The sequence below is a fragment of the Electrona antarctica genome (assembly GCF_951216825.1).
Source record: "Electrona antarctica genome assembly, contig: scaffold_330, whole genome shotgun sequence".
Lineage (NCBI taxonomy): Eukaryota > Metazoa > Chordata > Actinopteri > Myctophiformes > Myctophidae > Electrona > Electrona antarctica.
Genome location: NW_027637352.1, coordinates 77501 through 94760, shown reverse-complemented (window position 1 = coordinate 94760; position 17260 = coordinate 77501). Strand labels below are relative to the sequence as shown.

Genomic DNA, 17260 nt, shown 5'->3' with positions numbered 1-17260 from the left:
AAATAGCAGATCTACAAGCCCTATGTAACTCACCGCATAGTGGGCGATGGAAATAGCAGATCTACAAGCCCTATGTAACTCACCGCATAGTGGGCGATGGAAATAGCAGATCTACAAGCCCTATGTAACTCACCGCATAGTGGGCAATGAAAATAGCAGATCTACAAGCCCCTATGTAACTCACCGCATAGTGGGCGATGGAAATAACAGATCTGCAAGCCCCTATGTAACTCACCGCATAGTGGGCGATGGAAATAACAGATCTACAAGCCCTATGTAACTCACCGCATAGTGGGCGATGGAAATAGCAGATCTACAAGCCCTATGTAACTCACCGCATAGTGGGCAATGAAAATAGCAGATCTACAAGCCCTATGTAACTCACCGAACGGCTGGCAATGGAAATAGCAGATCTACAAGCTTGTAGCGTGTTGATCTGCTGTCCTTTCTGACATTTTACAATTGGATTTATTTGTTGTCCTGTAATGTAATATTCCGGCCACTGGATGGCGCCCCAGTCAAACGCTAGAACGCTTCCTGTTATTACACAAAACCATATTGCACTTAACTTAAAGCTGCTTTAAGCAATAATATGTGTGACTGTGGGACTTAACTTAAAGCTGCTTTAAGCAATAATATGTGTGACTGTGGGACTTAACTTAAAGCTGCTTTAAGCATTAATAAGCAATAATATGTGTGACTGTGGGACTTAACTTAAAGCTGCTTTAAGCAATAATATGTGCGACTGTGAGACTTAAAGGGTAAGACCACTTTTTTAGAGGTTTGGGTTGTTTTCTTACCTTATTGTGGGCAAACTAGTCCATTCCATGAGTTATTTCGCTCCGTTGTGTTGTTTATTAGAAATTTGAGAAATAAAAAAAAGTCGCTCATTGACTTCCATTGTAACAGGGAAACAGCTCTCAAAGTCAGTCTTTTAGCACATGAACCAACGCAACAAAAGCTGATTCTGACAGTTTATGACACCAGGAAAACTCATACGGTTTTATTTTCGTCTTTTAAGATAGATTTATAAAGTTACTATTTTAGTCGGAGATAGACTGAAGCAGTGCTACGGCGTTCCCAACTCTCGCGGGTCGTCTTGCGAGGTTTCGTTTGTAAACAGAAGTCTCCACGCTGTTTGAGATGCATCCAGCTGCAGCCTCGCATATGAGCAGTCCCAGACACAGACACTTTACACACTTCTTCTTAAGTGTCTTCTAAAGTGTCTCCCTCAAACACGTCCATTGTGTATGTTTTTAGTGACAAGCGGACGAGATCAAATCCATGTGTTTACATCCCCGTCATTTCCAATAAGGAAGTGGTGTACAGTTTTGGTCCAATCAGATCGTTTTTCACAGCAGTGATTCGGTCGGTGTAGGCATACCTACCGGATCTTCTTTCTACACAAATTAGTCAAAACAAGACGAAGTTGACATTTCTTATTAAAAATAAAACCGTATGAGTTTTCCTGGTGTCATAAACTGTCAGAATCAGCTTTTGTTGCGTTGGTTAATGTGCTAAAAGACTGACTTTGAGAGCTGTTTCCCTGTTGCAATGGAAGTCAATGAGCGACTTTTTTTATTTCTCAAATTTCTAATAAACAACACAACGGAGCGAAATAACTCATGGAATGGACTAGTTTGCCCATAATAAGGTAAGAAAACCTCTAAAAAAGTGGTCTTACCCTTTAACTTAAAGCTCCTTTAAGCAATAATATGTGTGACTGTGGGACTTAACTTAAAGCTGATTTAAGCAATAATATGTGTGACTGTGGGACTTAACTTAAAGCTGCTTTAAGCAATAATATGTGTGACTGTGGGACTTAACTTAAAGCTGATTTAAGCAATAATATGTGGGACTGTGGGACTTAACTTAAAGCTGCTTTAAGCAATAATATGTGGGACTGTGGGACTTAACTTAAAGCTGATTTAAGCAATAATATGTGTGACTGTGGGACTTAACTTAAAGCTGCTTTAAGCAATAATATGTGGGACTGTGGGACTTAACTTAAAGCTGATTTAAGCAATAATATGTGTGACTGTGGGACTTAACTTAAAGCTGATTTAAGCAATAATATGTGGGACTGTGGGACTTAACTTAAAGCTGCTTTAAGCAATAATATGTGGGACTGTGGGACTTAACTTAAAGCTGATTTAAGCAATAATATGTGTGACTGTGGGACTTAACTTAAAGCTGATTTAAGCAATAATATGTGGGACTGTGGGACTTAACTTAAAGCTGCTTTAAGCAATAATATGTGTGACTGTGGGACTTAACTTAAAGCTGATTTAAGCAATAATATGTGGGACTGTGGGACTTAACTTAAAGCTGCTTTAAGCAATAATATGTGTGACTGTGGGACTTAACTTAAAGCTGATTTAAGCAATAATATGTGTGACTGTGGGACTGCCATTGGATTTTTTTGAATTTTAGTTTTTTCACATCATATTGAAATATTGGTTGTTCAGATATGGCTTATAGAGTAATGTCTTGCAGAGAAACAGCGAGTTGAGAAAACAGGCTTGAAAGGTTCACTTCTGTGGACTAACATTACACCTAGCTACATGTTTAAGCATTTGTTTCATATTTACATGTCAATTTCAGCTCTGAGACTTATTTCAGATGTGCTCTAGTATGTGAAGAGTGCCTGTGCTATTAACTCATTTTCTGGTGAAAAGCTGGAATTTGTGTGATGGCATCTCTCAGTCAAATTTGGTCACATATGTCAACATTTTAATGACCTTTTTTTTGGTCATTGGTCGATTTGCCTTTCTGCTTCAACAATTTACAATTTACAATTTAGGCATTTATCAGACGCTCTTAATCCAGAGCGATTTACATTAAGCAAGAACAAAAAGCATGGGAATACATCACATATATAAAAAGCATTTATCAAGAAACATGCGTAAGCTAAGAACGTAACTAGAACATATCTATATAATGACACTATACATATATACTATACTATGCTGTACATATATACTATGAAGTGCTATGACTACATACAATGCAATTATTATGCTGTCTACATGACATGCTATAAGTCTGTTTCAAATGCTATCTAAGTCTAAAAAGTGCTAAGGGGGTAGGGTAAGTGCTATGGGCCATGATGGAGTCTGAAAAGGTGGGTTTTCAGACTACGGCGGAAGATCGGGAGTGATGCTGCAGTTCTGATTGCAACGGGGAGTGCATTCCACAGTTTTGGGCCCAGAAGGGAGAAGAGTTTGGGACGTGTGGAGCGTTGTCCCGGCGTTTTTAGTGAGGGTACTTCCAGCTTCCCTGCGTTGGCTGATCTGAGTGCTTCCTGATTGGTTAGTCATTGTGACGGGTTTTTTCCCTGACCAATGACAAAGCTTCCTAGATGTGTCACAGAGACTTAAAAAATAAATAAAAGGTAAATTTTAAAACGGCACACTGAGTAAAACATGTATTTAAAACAGCACACTGAGTAAAACATGTATTTAAAACAGCACACTGAGTAAAACATGTATTTAAAACGGCACACTGAGTAAAACATGTATTTAAAACGGCACACTGAGTAAAACATGTATTTAAAACAGCACACTGAGTAAAACATGTATTTGAAACAGCACACTGAGTAAAACATGTATTTAAAACAGCACACTGAGTAAAACATGTATTTAAAACAGCACACTGAGTAAAACATGTATTTAAAACGGCACACTGAGTAAAACATGTATTTAAAAATAAACCCCAGGGGGGTCTTAAACCCGGGGGTCTTAAACCCCAGGGGGGTCCAGGAGGGAAAATCTAAAATATCGGAGTTGGAACCTAAGACCTTGACCAGCCCCACTTACCCGCTGAGAGCTGTTCATGATGTGGACAGCCTCTGAGAGCTATTCATGATGTGGACAGCCTCTGAGAGCTGTCCATGATGTGGACAGCCTCTGAGAGCTGTCCATGATGTGGACAGCCTCTGAGAGCTGTCCATGATGTGGACAGCCTCTGAGAGCTGTTCATGATGTGGACAGCCTCTGAGAGCTGTTCATGATGTGGACAGCCTCTGAGAGCTGTCCATGATGTGGACAGCCTCTGAGAGCTGTCCATGATGTGGACAGCCTCTGAGAGCTGTTCATGATGTGGACAGCCTCTGAGAGCTGTTCATGATGTGGACAGCCTCTGAGAGCTGTTCATGATGTGGACAGCCTCTGAGAGCTGTTCATGATGTGGACAGCCTCTGAGAGCTGTTCATGATGTGGACAGCCTCTGAGAGCTGTTCATGATGTGGACAGCCTCTGCCCCCGCCGGCGGGGGATTGGGGCTCAAGAGATTATTAAGTTAGCATCAAAATGTTTACGCACCGCAGTCTACCGGCTGGTAGCGCTGATCAGTCTACCGGCTGGTAGCGCTGATCAGTCTACCGGCTGGTAGCGCTGATCAGTCTACCGGCTGGTAGCGCTGATCAGTCTGCCGGTACGGCTGGTAGCGCTGATCAGTCTACCGGCTGGTAGCGCTGATCAGTCTACCGGCTGGTAGTGCTGATCCAGCAACATTCAACGTCATCCAAAAGGTCCCCCCTCCGTTTTAGTGGATGGGATCGAACATCTTAAAACGTGATTAACTCTTGATCTAAATCATTCCGTCCAATTCTAACCAAAGATTGTGTTTCTGAACGGACGGCCCACCGCGGACCCGTCGCTAGTCGCGTTAGAAGTAATCATAGCTCCCGTTGTTGTCGATGGCCTCGGGGGTGTTTTGGCTACATCTAGCTACATCTAGCTACTTCTAGCTCCTTCTAAGATGGCACGGTGCCACCTTGAAATAGGCCCTGAAGCTGCAAATCGCTGGGCGCCCTGATTTTAATGGTTCCAAATACCCCCTGGCGTTTGTGGGGTGTTAACATAATGTTTTGTTTGTTTGCAAAGGGGTGAAGTGACCCTTTAAGTAACATGTCTGAATATGGAAGGTTTTCCACCAAATCATCAGGATTCTCTTTTAACCCGTTCAGGGCGGAAACCCCTTTTGGTGTTTCAAAGCATTCTGTTATACTTTAGCTGTTGAAAAATAGCAGATCTACAAGCTCGTAGCGCGGCACCGAGTGCCGCGCTACGAGCTTGTAGGTCTGCTTTTTTTTGAAAAATCTTGAAAATGTGGCGCAAATCTTTGAATATATATTCTTTCAGAACGTTTTTAACTCAAATCTTTGCTTCTGGGGGGCGGGTCCCCACATATTTTCAGATGGGGGGGGGGGGGGGGGGGGGGGGGGGGTCGGCGGCCAATTACAGATAATTTTTGGGGGTCCTTGACATGAAAATGTTTGAGAACGAGGAGAAACATGAGGGTCTTTCAGAAAACTGTCAGGATTTAGAAGACATTTGTAGATCCTCAGGTCTAAATGGGTTAAAAACAAATCAGTCTCACACACGCACACACACACGCACGCACACACGCACACACGCACGCACACACGCACACACGCAGGCACGCACACACGCACACACGCACGCACACACGCACGCACACACGCAGGCACGCACGCACGCACACACGCACGCACACACGCACGCACACACGCAGGCACACACGCACACACGCAGGCACGCACGCACGCACACACACACGCACACACGCACGCACACACGCACACATGCGTACCGTAACGCTGCCAAGCTTTAGCGTGAGGCGCGGCGTGAGGCGAGGTGTGAGGCGAGGCGTGAGGCGCACGCCGCTAATTCCAGAGAGGTCACAAAACAAAGCGTTTTGAAATGCCAAGCGTGTCTGTAGAGTACAGGAGGACATAATGTCACGTTGGTTTGGTATATATATTCTTTATGTATTCACAGCGTGTAATGCTCTCATTATGCACGCAGGGCCCGGGGGGGGAGGGGGGAGGGCTACCCCCCCCCCCCCACATCCCCGATGGTAACGAAGACAAATGACTCCGCTTTCACTGGAGCTAACACTGTGGGGGGGGGGGCACGGTGAGGACGGTGAGGACGATGGGACACGGTCAGAGAGAGAGAGAGACTTGTCAGCTCGCACTGATAATTTTTCTTGCGTCCCGGTGAAGAAATCGTTGGGGAGAGAGTATGTTTTACACTCCGTGTGTTTGTCCGTCCGTCCGTCCGTCCGTTCCCAGCTAATCTACACAAAATATTTCACAGACTTCTCTACTAGGCTGAGGAACATATCCAACCCTTTCCTACTAGGCTGAGGAACATATCCAACCCTTTCCTACTAGCCTGAGGAACATATCCAACCCTTTCCTACTAGGCTGAGGAACATATCCAACCCTTTCCTTCTAGCCTGAGGAACATATCCAACCCTTTCCTTCTAGCCTGAGGAACATATCCAACCCTTTCCTACTAGCCTGAGGAACATATCCAACCCTTTCCTACTAGGCTGAGGAACATATCCAACCCTTTCCTACTAGCCTGAGGAACATATCCAACCCTTTCCTTCTAGCCTGAGGAACATATCCAACCCTTTAGTACTAGCCTGAGGAACATATCCAACCCTTTAGTACTAGCCTGAGGAACATATCCAACCCTTTCCTACTAGGCTGAGGAACATATCCAACCCTTCTCTACTAGCCTGAGGAACATATCCAACCCTTTCCTACTAGGCTGAGGAACATATCCAACCCTTTAGTACTAGCCTGAGGAACATATCCAACCCTTTCCTACTAGGCTGAGGAACATATCCAACCCTTCTCTACTAGCCTGAGGAACATATCCAACCCTTTCCTACTAGGCTGAGGAACATATCCAACCCTTTCCTACTAGGCTGAGGAACATATCCAACCCTTTCCTACTAGCCTGAGGAACATATCCAACCCTTTCCTACTAGGCTGAGGAACATAACCAACCCTTTCCTTCTAGGCTGAGGAACATATCCAACCCTTTCCTACTAGCCTGAGGAACATATCCAACCCTTTCCTACTAGGCTGAGGAACATATCCAACCCTTTCCTACTAGCCTGAGGAACATATCCAACCCTTTCCTACTAGCCTGAGGAACATATCCAACCCTTTCCTACTAGGCTGAGGAACATATCCAACCCTTTCCTACTAGCCTGAGGAACATATCCAACCCTTTCCTACTAGGCTGAGGAACATATCCAACCCTTTCCTTCTAGGCTGAGGAACATATCCAACCCTTTCCTACTAGGCTGAGGAACATATCCAACCCTTCTCTACTAGCCTGAGGAACATATCCAACCCTTTCCTTCTAGGCTGAGGAACATATCCAACCCTTTCCTACTAGGCTGAGGAACATATCCAACCCTTTCCTTCTAGGCTGAGGAACATATCCAACCCTTTCCTACTAGGCTGAGGAACATATCCAACCCTTTCCTACTAGGCTGAGGAACATATCCAACCCTTTCCTTCTAGGCTGAGGAACATATCCAACCCTTTCCTACTAGGCTGAGGAACATATCCAACCCTTTCCTACTAGGCTGAGGAACATATCCAACCCTTTCCTTCTAGGCTGAGGAACATATCCAACCCTTTCCTACTAGGCTGAGGAACATATCCAACCCTTCTCTACTAGCCTGAGGAACATATCCAACCCTTTCCTACTAGGCTGAGGAACATATCCAACCCTTTCCTACTAGGCTGAGGAACATATCCAACCCTTCTCTACTAGCCTGAGGAACATATCCAACCCTTTCCTTCTAGGCTGAGGAACATAACCAACCCTTTTCACATCGGCCTGTTTTTACACGAAAATGACACAATCCACCAACAGAATATCCAATACACCTCAAATTTCATTCACATGTCGAGGGTGGTTTAATCAACGGAGTGCCCAAAGCAATTACATTTTCAACCATAGGGGGCGCCGCTAAAACATGCTTTTTGGGGGATAAATCCGCTATGTTTGCGATAGCATAGCCTACGTGCTACAGCGATAGCGTAGCCTACGTGCTACAGCGATAGCGTAGCCTACGTGCTACAGCGATAGCGTAGCCTACGTGCTACAGCGATAGCGTAGCCTACGTGCTACAGCGATAGCGTAGCCTACGTGCTACAGCGATAGCGTAGCCTACGTGCTACAGCGATAGCGTAGCCTACGTGCTACAGCGATAGCGTAGCCTACGTGCTACAGCGATAGCGTAGCCTACGTGCTACAGCGATAGCGTAGCCTACGTGCTACAGCGATAGCGTAGCCTACGTGCTACAGCGATAGCGTAGCCTACGTGCTACAGCGATAGCGTAGCCTACGTAGCCTAAGCTCGTAGCGCGCCACTCGGTGGTATAGCTTGTAGGTCTGCTATTTTTGAAAAATCACCTGGATGGTGTTCAAAGAGGAGACGAATCTATTACCCCCCATTACAAGATAAATGGTCCATGCCCGCCGCACCCTCCCTCTCTCCCTGTGTGTCTCTCTCTCTCTCTCTCTCTCTCTCTCTCTCTCTCTCTCTCTCTCTCTGCACCGACCGCAAAACTGAAATGAGAAGGAGGGGGGGGGGGGGGGTATGATTAGGAGCCAGGTGACACGCCCATTAATTAAAGAGAGGGAGGGGGAGAGAGACACAGATAGAGATACGGAGATAGAGAGAGAGACACACACAGAGCTCTCCACAGGTCTCTCTCCTCAGTTCAGAGCTCTCCCCAGGTCTCTCTCTCCTCAGTTCAGAGCTCTCCCCAGGTCTCTCTCCTCAGTTCAGAGCTCTCCCCAGGTCTCTCTCTCCTCAGTTCAGAGCTCTCCCCAGGTCTCTCTCTCCTTAGTTCAGAGCTCTCCCCAGGTCTCTCTCTCCTCAGTTCAGAGCTCTCCCCAGGTCTCTCTCTCCTCAGTTCAGAGCTCTCCCCAGGTCTCTCTCTCCTCAGTTCAGAGCTCTCCCCAGGTCTCTCTCTCCTCAGTTCAGAGCTCTCCCCAGGTCTCTCTCTCCTCAGTTCAGAGCTCTCCCCAGGTCTCTCTCTCCTCAGTTCAGAGCTCTCCCCAGGTCGGCAGAGGAACAGTAGAGTAGGTTACAGCTTAGGAGGGCGTTGGCACCGGGTGTGAAAAAAGGTTACAAATACAAAATCGTTGAGCATAAAAAATTTAGAAAAAAATAAGTAAAATGAATACAAACTAAATAAATGTGGAGATCCAAGGTTTTTTGGCCGTACCAGCGAGGATAGGCTCCTCCCCCTTCCCCCCACCACGGGCCATCAATCAAAGCGTGCCGGGCGCTCGCTCGGTGCGTGATGAGCCAGCACTCTGCCCCCTCCCCCCACCCCTCCCCCCACCCCCCCCTCCCCCCCTCCGCCACCACAGGAAACCGCTCTAACCCGTCGGGACCCGAGAGCAGATTCTACAGAACGTAGAAACGTCTAAAATCCTGACAGTTTTATGATAAAAAACCTCGTTTCTATAATCTGTGGTTCTGAAACTATTTCATGTCAAGGACCCCCAGAATTATCTGTAATCGGCCGCCGACCCCACCATCTGAAAATATGTGGTTCCAGGGACCCCCCCATCTGAAAATATGTTGTTCCAGGGACCCCCCCCCATCTGAAAATATGTTGTTCCAGGGACCCCCCCCATCTGAAAATATGTTGTTCCAGGGACCCCCACATCTGAAAATATGTTGTTCCAGGGACCCCCCCCATCTAAAAATATGTTGTTCTAGGGACCCCCCCCATCTGAAAATATGTTGTTCTAGGGACCCCCCCCCCCCCCCCCATCTGAAAATATGTGGTTCCAGGGACCCCCCCATCTGAAAATATGTTGTTCCAGGGACCCCCCCCATCTGAAAATATGTTGTTCCAGGGACCCCCCCATCTGAAAATATGTTGTTCCAGGGACCCCCCCCATCTAAAAATATGTTGTTCTAGGGACCCCCCCCATCTGAAAATATGTTGTTCTAGGGACCCCCCCATCTGAAAATATGTTGTTCTAGGGACCCCCACATCTGAAAATATGTTGTTCCAGGGACCCCCCCATCTGAAAATATGTTGTTCTAGGGACCCCCCCCCCCCCATCTGAAAATATGTTGTTCCAGGGACCCCCGTCTGAAAATATGTTGTTCCAGGGACCCCCCCCATCTGAAAATATGTTGTTCTAGGGACCCCCCATCTGAAAATATGTGGTTCCAGGGACCCCCCCATCTGAAAATATGTTGTTCTAGGGACCCCCCCAATCTGAAAATATGTTGTTCTATGGACCCCCCCATCTGAAAATATGTGGTTCCAGGGACCCCCCCATCTGAAAATATGTTGTTCTAGGGACCCCCCCAATCTGAAAATATGTTGTTCTAGGGACCCCCCCATCTGAAAATATGTGGTTCCAGGGACCCCCCCATCTGAAAATATGTTGTTCTAGGGACCCCCCCAATCTGAAAATATGTTGTTCTAGGGACCCCCCCATCTGAAAATATGTGGTTCCAGGGACCCCCCCCATCTGAAAATATGTTGTTCTAGGGACCCCCCCAATCTGAAAATATGTTGTTCTAGGGACCCCCCCCATCTGAAAATATGTTGTTCCAGGGACCACCATCTGAAAATATGTTGTTCCATGGACCCCCCCATCTGAAAATATGTTGTTCCATGGACCCCCCATCTGAAAATATGTTGTTCCAGGGACCCCCCCATCTGAAAATATGTTGTTCCAGGGACCCCCCCATCTGAAAATATGTTGTTCCAGGGACGCCCATCTGAAAATATGTTGTTCCAGGGACCCCCCCATCTGAAAATATGTTGTTCCAGGGACCCCCCCATCTGAAAATATGTTGTTCCAGGGACCCCCCCATCTGAAAATATGTTGTTCCAGGGACCCCCATCTGAAAATATGTTGTTCCAGGGACCCCCTCCCCCTCGCCCCCAGAAGCAAATTTGAGTTAAAAACGTTTGCTGTGAAAGCAAAATTATATTAAAAGATTTGCACACACAAAACAAAAAAAAAAGCAGATCTGCTGTTTTTTCAACAGCTAAAGTTCTCAAATAAGGGTTAAACGTGGTTCAAGGCTGAGGAGGCGACCCAGGTGTGTTCCAGGTCTCAACGGGCTAATTAGAATTCATGGTAAAAAAGATGCAAGGAAACGCTCTGGGGCCTCTGCCCCTCTCCCCCCCCCCCCCATCCGTGATTTTATAGGAAATGTATTGTTATTAACCCATTCAGGACGGGGAAGACCCTTTAGGTGTTTTAAGCATTATGTTATGCTTTAGCTGTTGAAAAAACAGATCTGAAAGCAGATATACAAGCTCGTGGCGCGGCACCGAGTGCCGCACTACGAGCTTGTATATCTGCTTTTTTTTTCTTTCTTGAAAAAACGTGAAAATGTAGCGCAAATCTTTGAATATATTATATTCTTTCTGAGCGATGCAAAGATTTGAGTTCCCTGGAACTACATTTTCTCAGGTGGGGGTCGGTGGCCAAATGCAGATAATCTTTGGGGGTCCTTGACGTGATAAAGGTTTGAAACAGAGGGTTTTTCAGAAAGGTTTTAGGATTTAGAAGCCTTTTTTTTTTAGAATATGGGTCTCAAGGCGTTAGAGGAACCATTTGCTTAGTGTGATATTTCCATTACGGACGTGTCAACACAGCCCAGATAATAGGCTGGCTGTCAGCCTTGTTGATGGCCCATGTAGTTTACCCTGTAGTGTGTGTGTGTGTGTGTGTGTGTGTGTGTGTGTGTGTGTGTGTGTGTGTGTGTGTGTGTGTGTGTGTGTGTGTGTGTGTGTGTGTGTGTGTGTGTGTGTGTGTGTGTGTGTGTGTGTGTGTGTGTGTGTGTGTGTGTGTGTGTGTGTGTGTGTGTGTGTGTGTGTGTGTGCCACATTGTGTGTTTTTACCTTCAAGGCTGTGTCTAATGGGGGAAGTTGGTGGAGAAGAATGCTCATGGTCTACAACATGACGCACACACGCAAAACACACACGCACACACACACACGCACGCAGGCTATAAGGGGAACACACACACACACACACACACACCTGTCTGTCTGCCTGCCTGCTGTGACGTTAAGCTGTGTGTGTGTTCAACAACACAGCCATGACGTTAAGCTTTGTGTGTGTTCAACAACACAGCCATGACGTTAAGCTGTGTGTGTGTTCAACAACACAGCCATGACGTTAAGCTGTGTGTTTGTTCAACAACACAGCCATGACGTTAAGCTGTGTGTGTGTGTTCAACAACACAGCCATGACGTTAAGCTGTGTGTGTGTTCAACAACACAGCCATGACGTTAAGCTGTGTGTGTATTCAACAACACAGCCATGACGTTAAGCTGTGTGTGTTCAACAACACAGCCATGACGTTAAGATGTGTGTGTGTGTGTTCAACAACACAGCCATGACGTTAAGCTGTGTGTGTGTTCAAATGACGTTAAGCTGTGTGTGTGTTCAACAACACAGCCATGACGTTAAGCTGTGTGTGTTCAACAACACAGCCATGACGTTAAGCTGTGTGTGTGTTCAACAACACAGCCATGACGTTAAGCTGTGTGTGTGTTCAACAACACAGCCATGACGTTAAGCTGTGTGTGTGTTAAACAACAACACAGCCATGACGTTAAGCTGTGTGTGTGTTCAACAACACAGCCATGACGTTAAGCTGTGTGTGTGTTCAACAACACAGCCATGACGTTAAAACACAACACAGCCATGACGTTAAGCTGTGTGTGTGTGTTCAACAACACAGCCATGACGTTAAGCTGTGTGTGTGTGTTCAACAACACAGCCATGACGTTAAGCTGTGTGTGTGTGTTCAACAACACAGCCATGACGTTAAGCTGTGTGTGTGTTCAACAACACAGCCATGACGTTAAGCTGTGTGTGTGTGTTCAACAACACAGCCATGACGTTAAGCTGTGTGTGTGTGTTCAACAACACAGCCATGACGTTAAGCTGTGTGTGTGTTCAACAACACAGCCATGACGTTAAGCTGTGTGTGTGTGTTCAACAACACAGCGATGACGTTGAGCTGTGTGTGTGTTCAACAACACAGCCATGACGTTAAGCTGTGTGTGTTTTCAACAACACAGCCATGACGTTAAGCTGTGTGTGTGTGTTCAACAACACAGCCATGACGTTAAGCTGTGTGTGTGTGTTCAACAACACAGCCATGACGTTAAGCTGTGTGTGTGTGTGTGTGTGTGTGTGTGTGTGTGTGTGTGTGTGTGTGTGTGTGTGTGTGTGTGTGTGTGTGTGTGTGTGTGTGTGTGTGTGTGTGTGTGTGTGTGTGTGTGTGTGTGTGTGTGTGTTCAACAACACAGCCATGACGTTAAGCTGTGTGTGTGTGTTCAACAACACAGCCATGCAAAATAACACTGACAGCTAGGAGGTGGCGAAAGCTTGACCTGCGTAGCAACCGTTGCTAAACTATTTGGAATGTCATTGATTGGACAATCACTTTTTGGGGTGGGGTTTAGCGAGGGCTTAATTTCCCAAGAACGACTGAAATGTTCAATCAATTAATCAATCAATCAATGTATGCAAAACATCATGGAAAAAGGGGTGATTATGTAGTAATTATGCGTCTGTCTCTCTTCCTATCTCTATATCTGTCTGTCTCTCTGCCTGACTGTCTGTCCAGCTGGTGGCGGGCAGCGTGGTGATGTCATTCGAGGAGGTGTGTCCAGAGCGCATCGACCTGATCCACAAGAACTACCGTAAGCTAGTCAACCTGTTGGTGGACGTGGAGGAGTGGGGCCAGGTGGTCATCATCAGCATGCTAACACGCTACGCTAGGACGCAGTTCAGTAGCCCCTGGACCGAGGTACACACACACACACACACACACACACACACACACACTATTTCTATTTATGTGATGTTTCACCATGTGCTGTTCTATTGTTCTATTTCTATGTATGCGATTTATCACCATGTGTTGTTCTATTGTTCTATTTCTATGTATGTGATGTATCACCATGTGTTGTTCTATTGTTCTATTTCTATGTATGTGATGTATCACCATGTGTTGTTCTATTTCTATGTATGTGATGTATCACCATGTGTTGTTCTATTGTTCTATTTCTATGTATGTGATGTATCACCATGTGTTGTTCTATTGTTATATTTCTATGTATGATGTATCACCATGTGTTCTATTGTTCTATTTATATGTATGTGATGTATCACCATGTGTTGTTCTATTGTTCTATTTCTATGTATGTGATGTATCACCATATGTTGTTCTATTGTTCTATTTCTATGTATGTGATGTATCACCATGCGTTGTTCTATTGTTCTATTTATATGTATGTAATGCATCACCATGTGTTGTTCTATTGTTCTATTTCTATGTATGTGATGTATCACCATGTGTTGTTCTATTGTTCTATCTATATGTATGTGATGTATCACCATGTGTTGTTCTATTGTTATATCTCTATGTATGTGATGCATCACCATGTGTTGTTCTATTGTTCTATCTCTATGTATGTGATGTATCACCATGTGTTGTTCTATTGTTCTATCTCTATGTATGTGATGTATCACCATGTGTTGTTCTATTGTTCTATCTCTATGTATGTGATGTATCACCATGTGGTGTTCTATTGTTCTATCTCTATGTATGTGATGTATCACCATGTGTTCTATTGTTCTATTTATATGTATGTGATGTATCACCATGTGGTGTTCTATTGTTCTATCTCTATGTATGTGATGTATCACCATGTGTTGTTCTATTGTTATCTTTCTATGTATGTGATGTATCACCATGTGTTGTTCTATTGTTCTATCTCTATGTATGTGATGTATCACCATGTGTTGTTCTATTGTTCTATCTATATGTATGTGATGTATCACCATGTGTTGTTCTATTGTTCTATTTATATGTATGTGATGTATCACCATGTGTTGTTCTATTGTTCTATCTCTATGTATGTGATGTATCACCATGTGGTGTTCTATTGTTCTATCTCTATGTATGTGATGTATCACCATGTGTTGTTCTATTGTTATCTTTCTATGTATGTGATGTATCACCATGTGTTGTTCTATTGTTATATCTCTATGTATGTGATGTATCACCATGTGTTGTTCTATTGTTCTATCTCTATGTATGTGATGTATAACCATGTGTTGTTCTATTGTTCTATTTCTATGTATGTGATGTATCACCATGTGTTGTTCTATTGTTCTATTTCTATGTATGTGATGTATCACCATGTGTTGTTATATTGTTCTATTTCTATGTATGTGATGTATCACCATGTGTTGTTCTATTGTTATCTTTCTATGTATGTGATGTATCACCATGTGTTGTTCTATTGTTCTATCTCTATGTATGTGATGTATAACCATGTGTTGTTCTATTGTTCTATTTCTATGTATGTGATGTATCACCATGTGTTGTTCTATTGTTCTATTTCTATGTATGTGATGTATCACCATGTGTTGTTCTATTTATATGTATGTGATGTATCACCATGTGTTGTTCTATTGTTCTATTTCTATGTATGTGATGTATCACCATGTGTTGTTCTATTGTTCTATTTCTATGTATGATGTATCACCATGTGTTCTATTGTTCTATTTATATGTATGTGATGTATCACCATGTGTTGTTCTATTGTTCTATTTCTATGTATGTGATGTATCACCATGTGTTGTTCTATTGTTCTATCTATATGTATGTGATGTATCACCATGTGTTGTTCTATTGTTATATCTCTATGTATGTGATGCATCACCATGTGTTGTTCTATTGTTCTATCTCTATGTATGTGATGTATCACCATGTGTTGTTCTATTGTTCTATCTCTATGTATGTGATGTATCACCATGTGTTGTTCTATTGTTCTATCTCTATGTATGTGATGTATCACCATGTGGTGTTCTATTGTTCTATCTATATGTATGTGATGTATCACCATGTGTTCTATTGTTCTATTTATATGTATGTGATGTATCACCATGTGGTGTTCTATTGTTCTATCTCTATGTATGTGATGTATCACCATGTGTTGTTCTATTGTTATCTTTCTATGTATGTGATGTATCACCATGTGTTGTTCTATTGTTCTATCTCTATGTATGTGATGTATCACCATGTGTTGTTCTATTGTTCTATCTATATGTATGTGATGTATCACCATGTGTTGTTATATTGTTCTATTTCTATGTATGTGATGTATCACCATGTGTTGTTCTATTGTTCTATCTCTATGTATGTGATGCATCACCATGTGGTGTTCTATTGTTCTATCTCTATGTATGTGATGTATCACCATGTGTTGTTCTATTGTTATCTTTCTATGTATGTGATGTATCACCATGTGTTGTTCTATTGTTATATCTCTATGTATGTGATGTATCACCATGTGTTGTTCTATTGTTCTATCTCTATGTATGTGATGTATAACCATGTGTTGTTCTATTGTTCTATTTCTATGCATGTGATGTATCACCATGTGTTGTTCTATTGTTCTATTTCTATGTATGTGATGTATCACCATGTGTTGTTATATTGTTCTATTTCTATGTATGTGATGTATCACCATGTGTTGTTCTATTGTTATCTTTCTATGTATGTGATGTATCACCATGTGTTGTTCTATTGTTCTATCTCTATGTATGTGATGTATAACCATGTGTTGTTCTATTGTTCTATTTCTATGTATGTGATGTATCACCATGTGTTGTTCTATTGTTCTATTTCTATGTATGTGATGTATCACCATGTGTTGTTCTATTGTTCTATTTCTATGTATGTGATGTATCACCATGTGTTGTTCTATTGTTATCTTTCTATGTATGTGATGTATCACCATGTGTTGTTCTTGCTTACTGTAAATCACTCTGGATTAAGAGAGATAAATGTGTGTGTGTGTGTGTGTGTGTGTGTGTGTGTGTGTGTGTGTGTGTGTGTGCACGTGCGTGCACGTTTCAGGGCGCTACATTCGAGGACAACGACAAGGCGTTCTACGAGTCAGACGATGACAAACAGGAAGTGACATCATCATCAAAGCCGTACGTGATGGACCCCGACCACCGCCTGCTGCTGAGAAACACCAAACCTCTGTTACAGAGCAGGAACACTGCTGTGAGTAGAGACATCACACCTCTGGTACAGAGACACCACACCTCTGGTACAGAGACACCTCACCTCTGGTACAGAGACACCACACCTCTGGTACAGAGACACCACACCTCTGGTACAGAGACATCACACCTCTGGTACAGAGACACCACACCTCTGGTACAGAGACATCACACCTCTGGTACAGAGACACCACACCTCTGGTACAGAGACATCACACCTCTGGTACAGAGACATCACACCTCTGGTACAGAGACATCACACCTCTGGTACAGAGACACCACACCTCTGGTACAGAGACATCACACCTCTGGTACAGAGACAC

General features: G+C 43.9%; 1 protein-coding gene across 1 annotated transcript in view; it reads left to right on the top strand.

The window, feature by feature from the left end:
* LOC306918980 (AP-3 complex subunit beta-1-like) overlaps window positions 1–17260 on the top strand; it is a gene marked incomplete at its 3' end in the record, with an annotated part of 146027 nt that overhangs the window by 54245 nt on the left and 74522 nt on the right. Inside the window, exons 7-8 of the mRNA XM_079531816.1 lie at window positions 13480–13662; window positions 16786–16938. Coding sequence (XP_079387942.1) covers window positions 13480–13662; window positions 16786–16938 — 336 coding nt within the window. The remainder of the gene's footprint in view (window positions 1–13479; window positions 13663–16785; window positions 16939–17260) is intronic.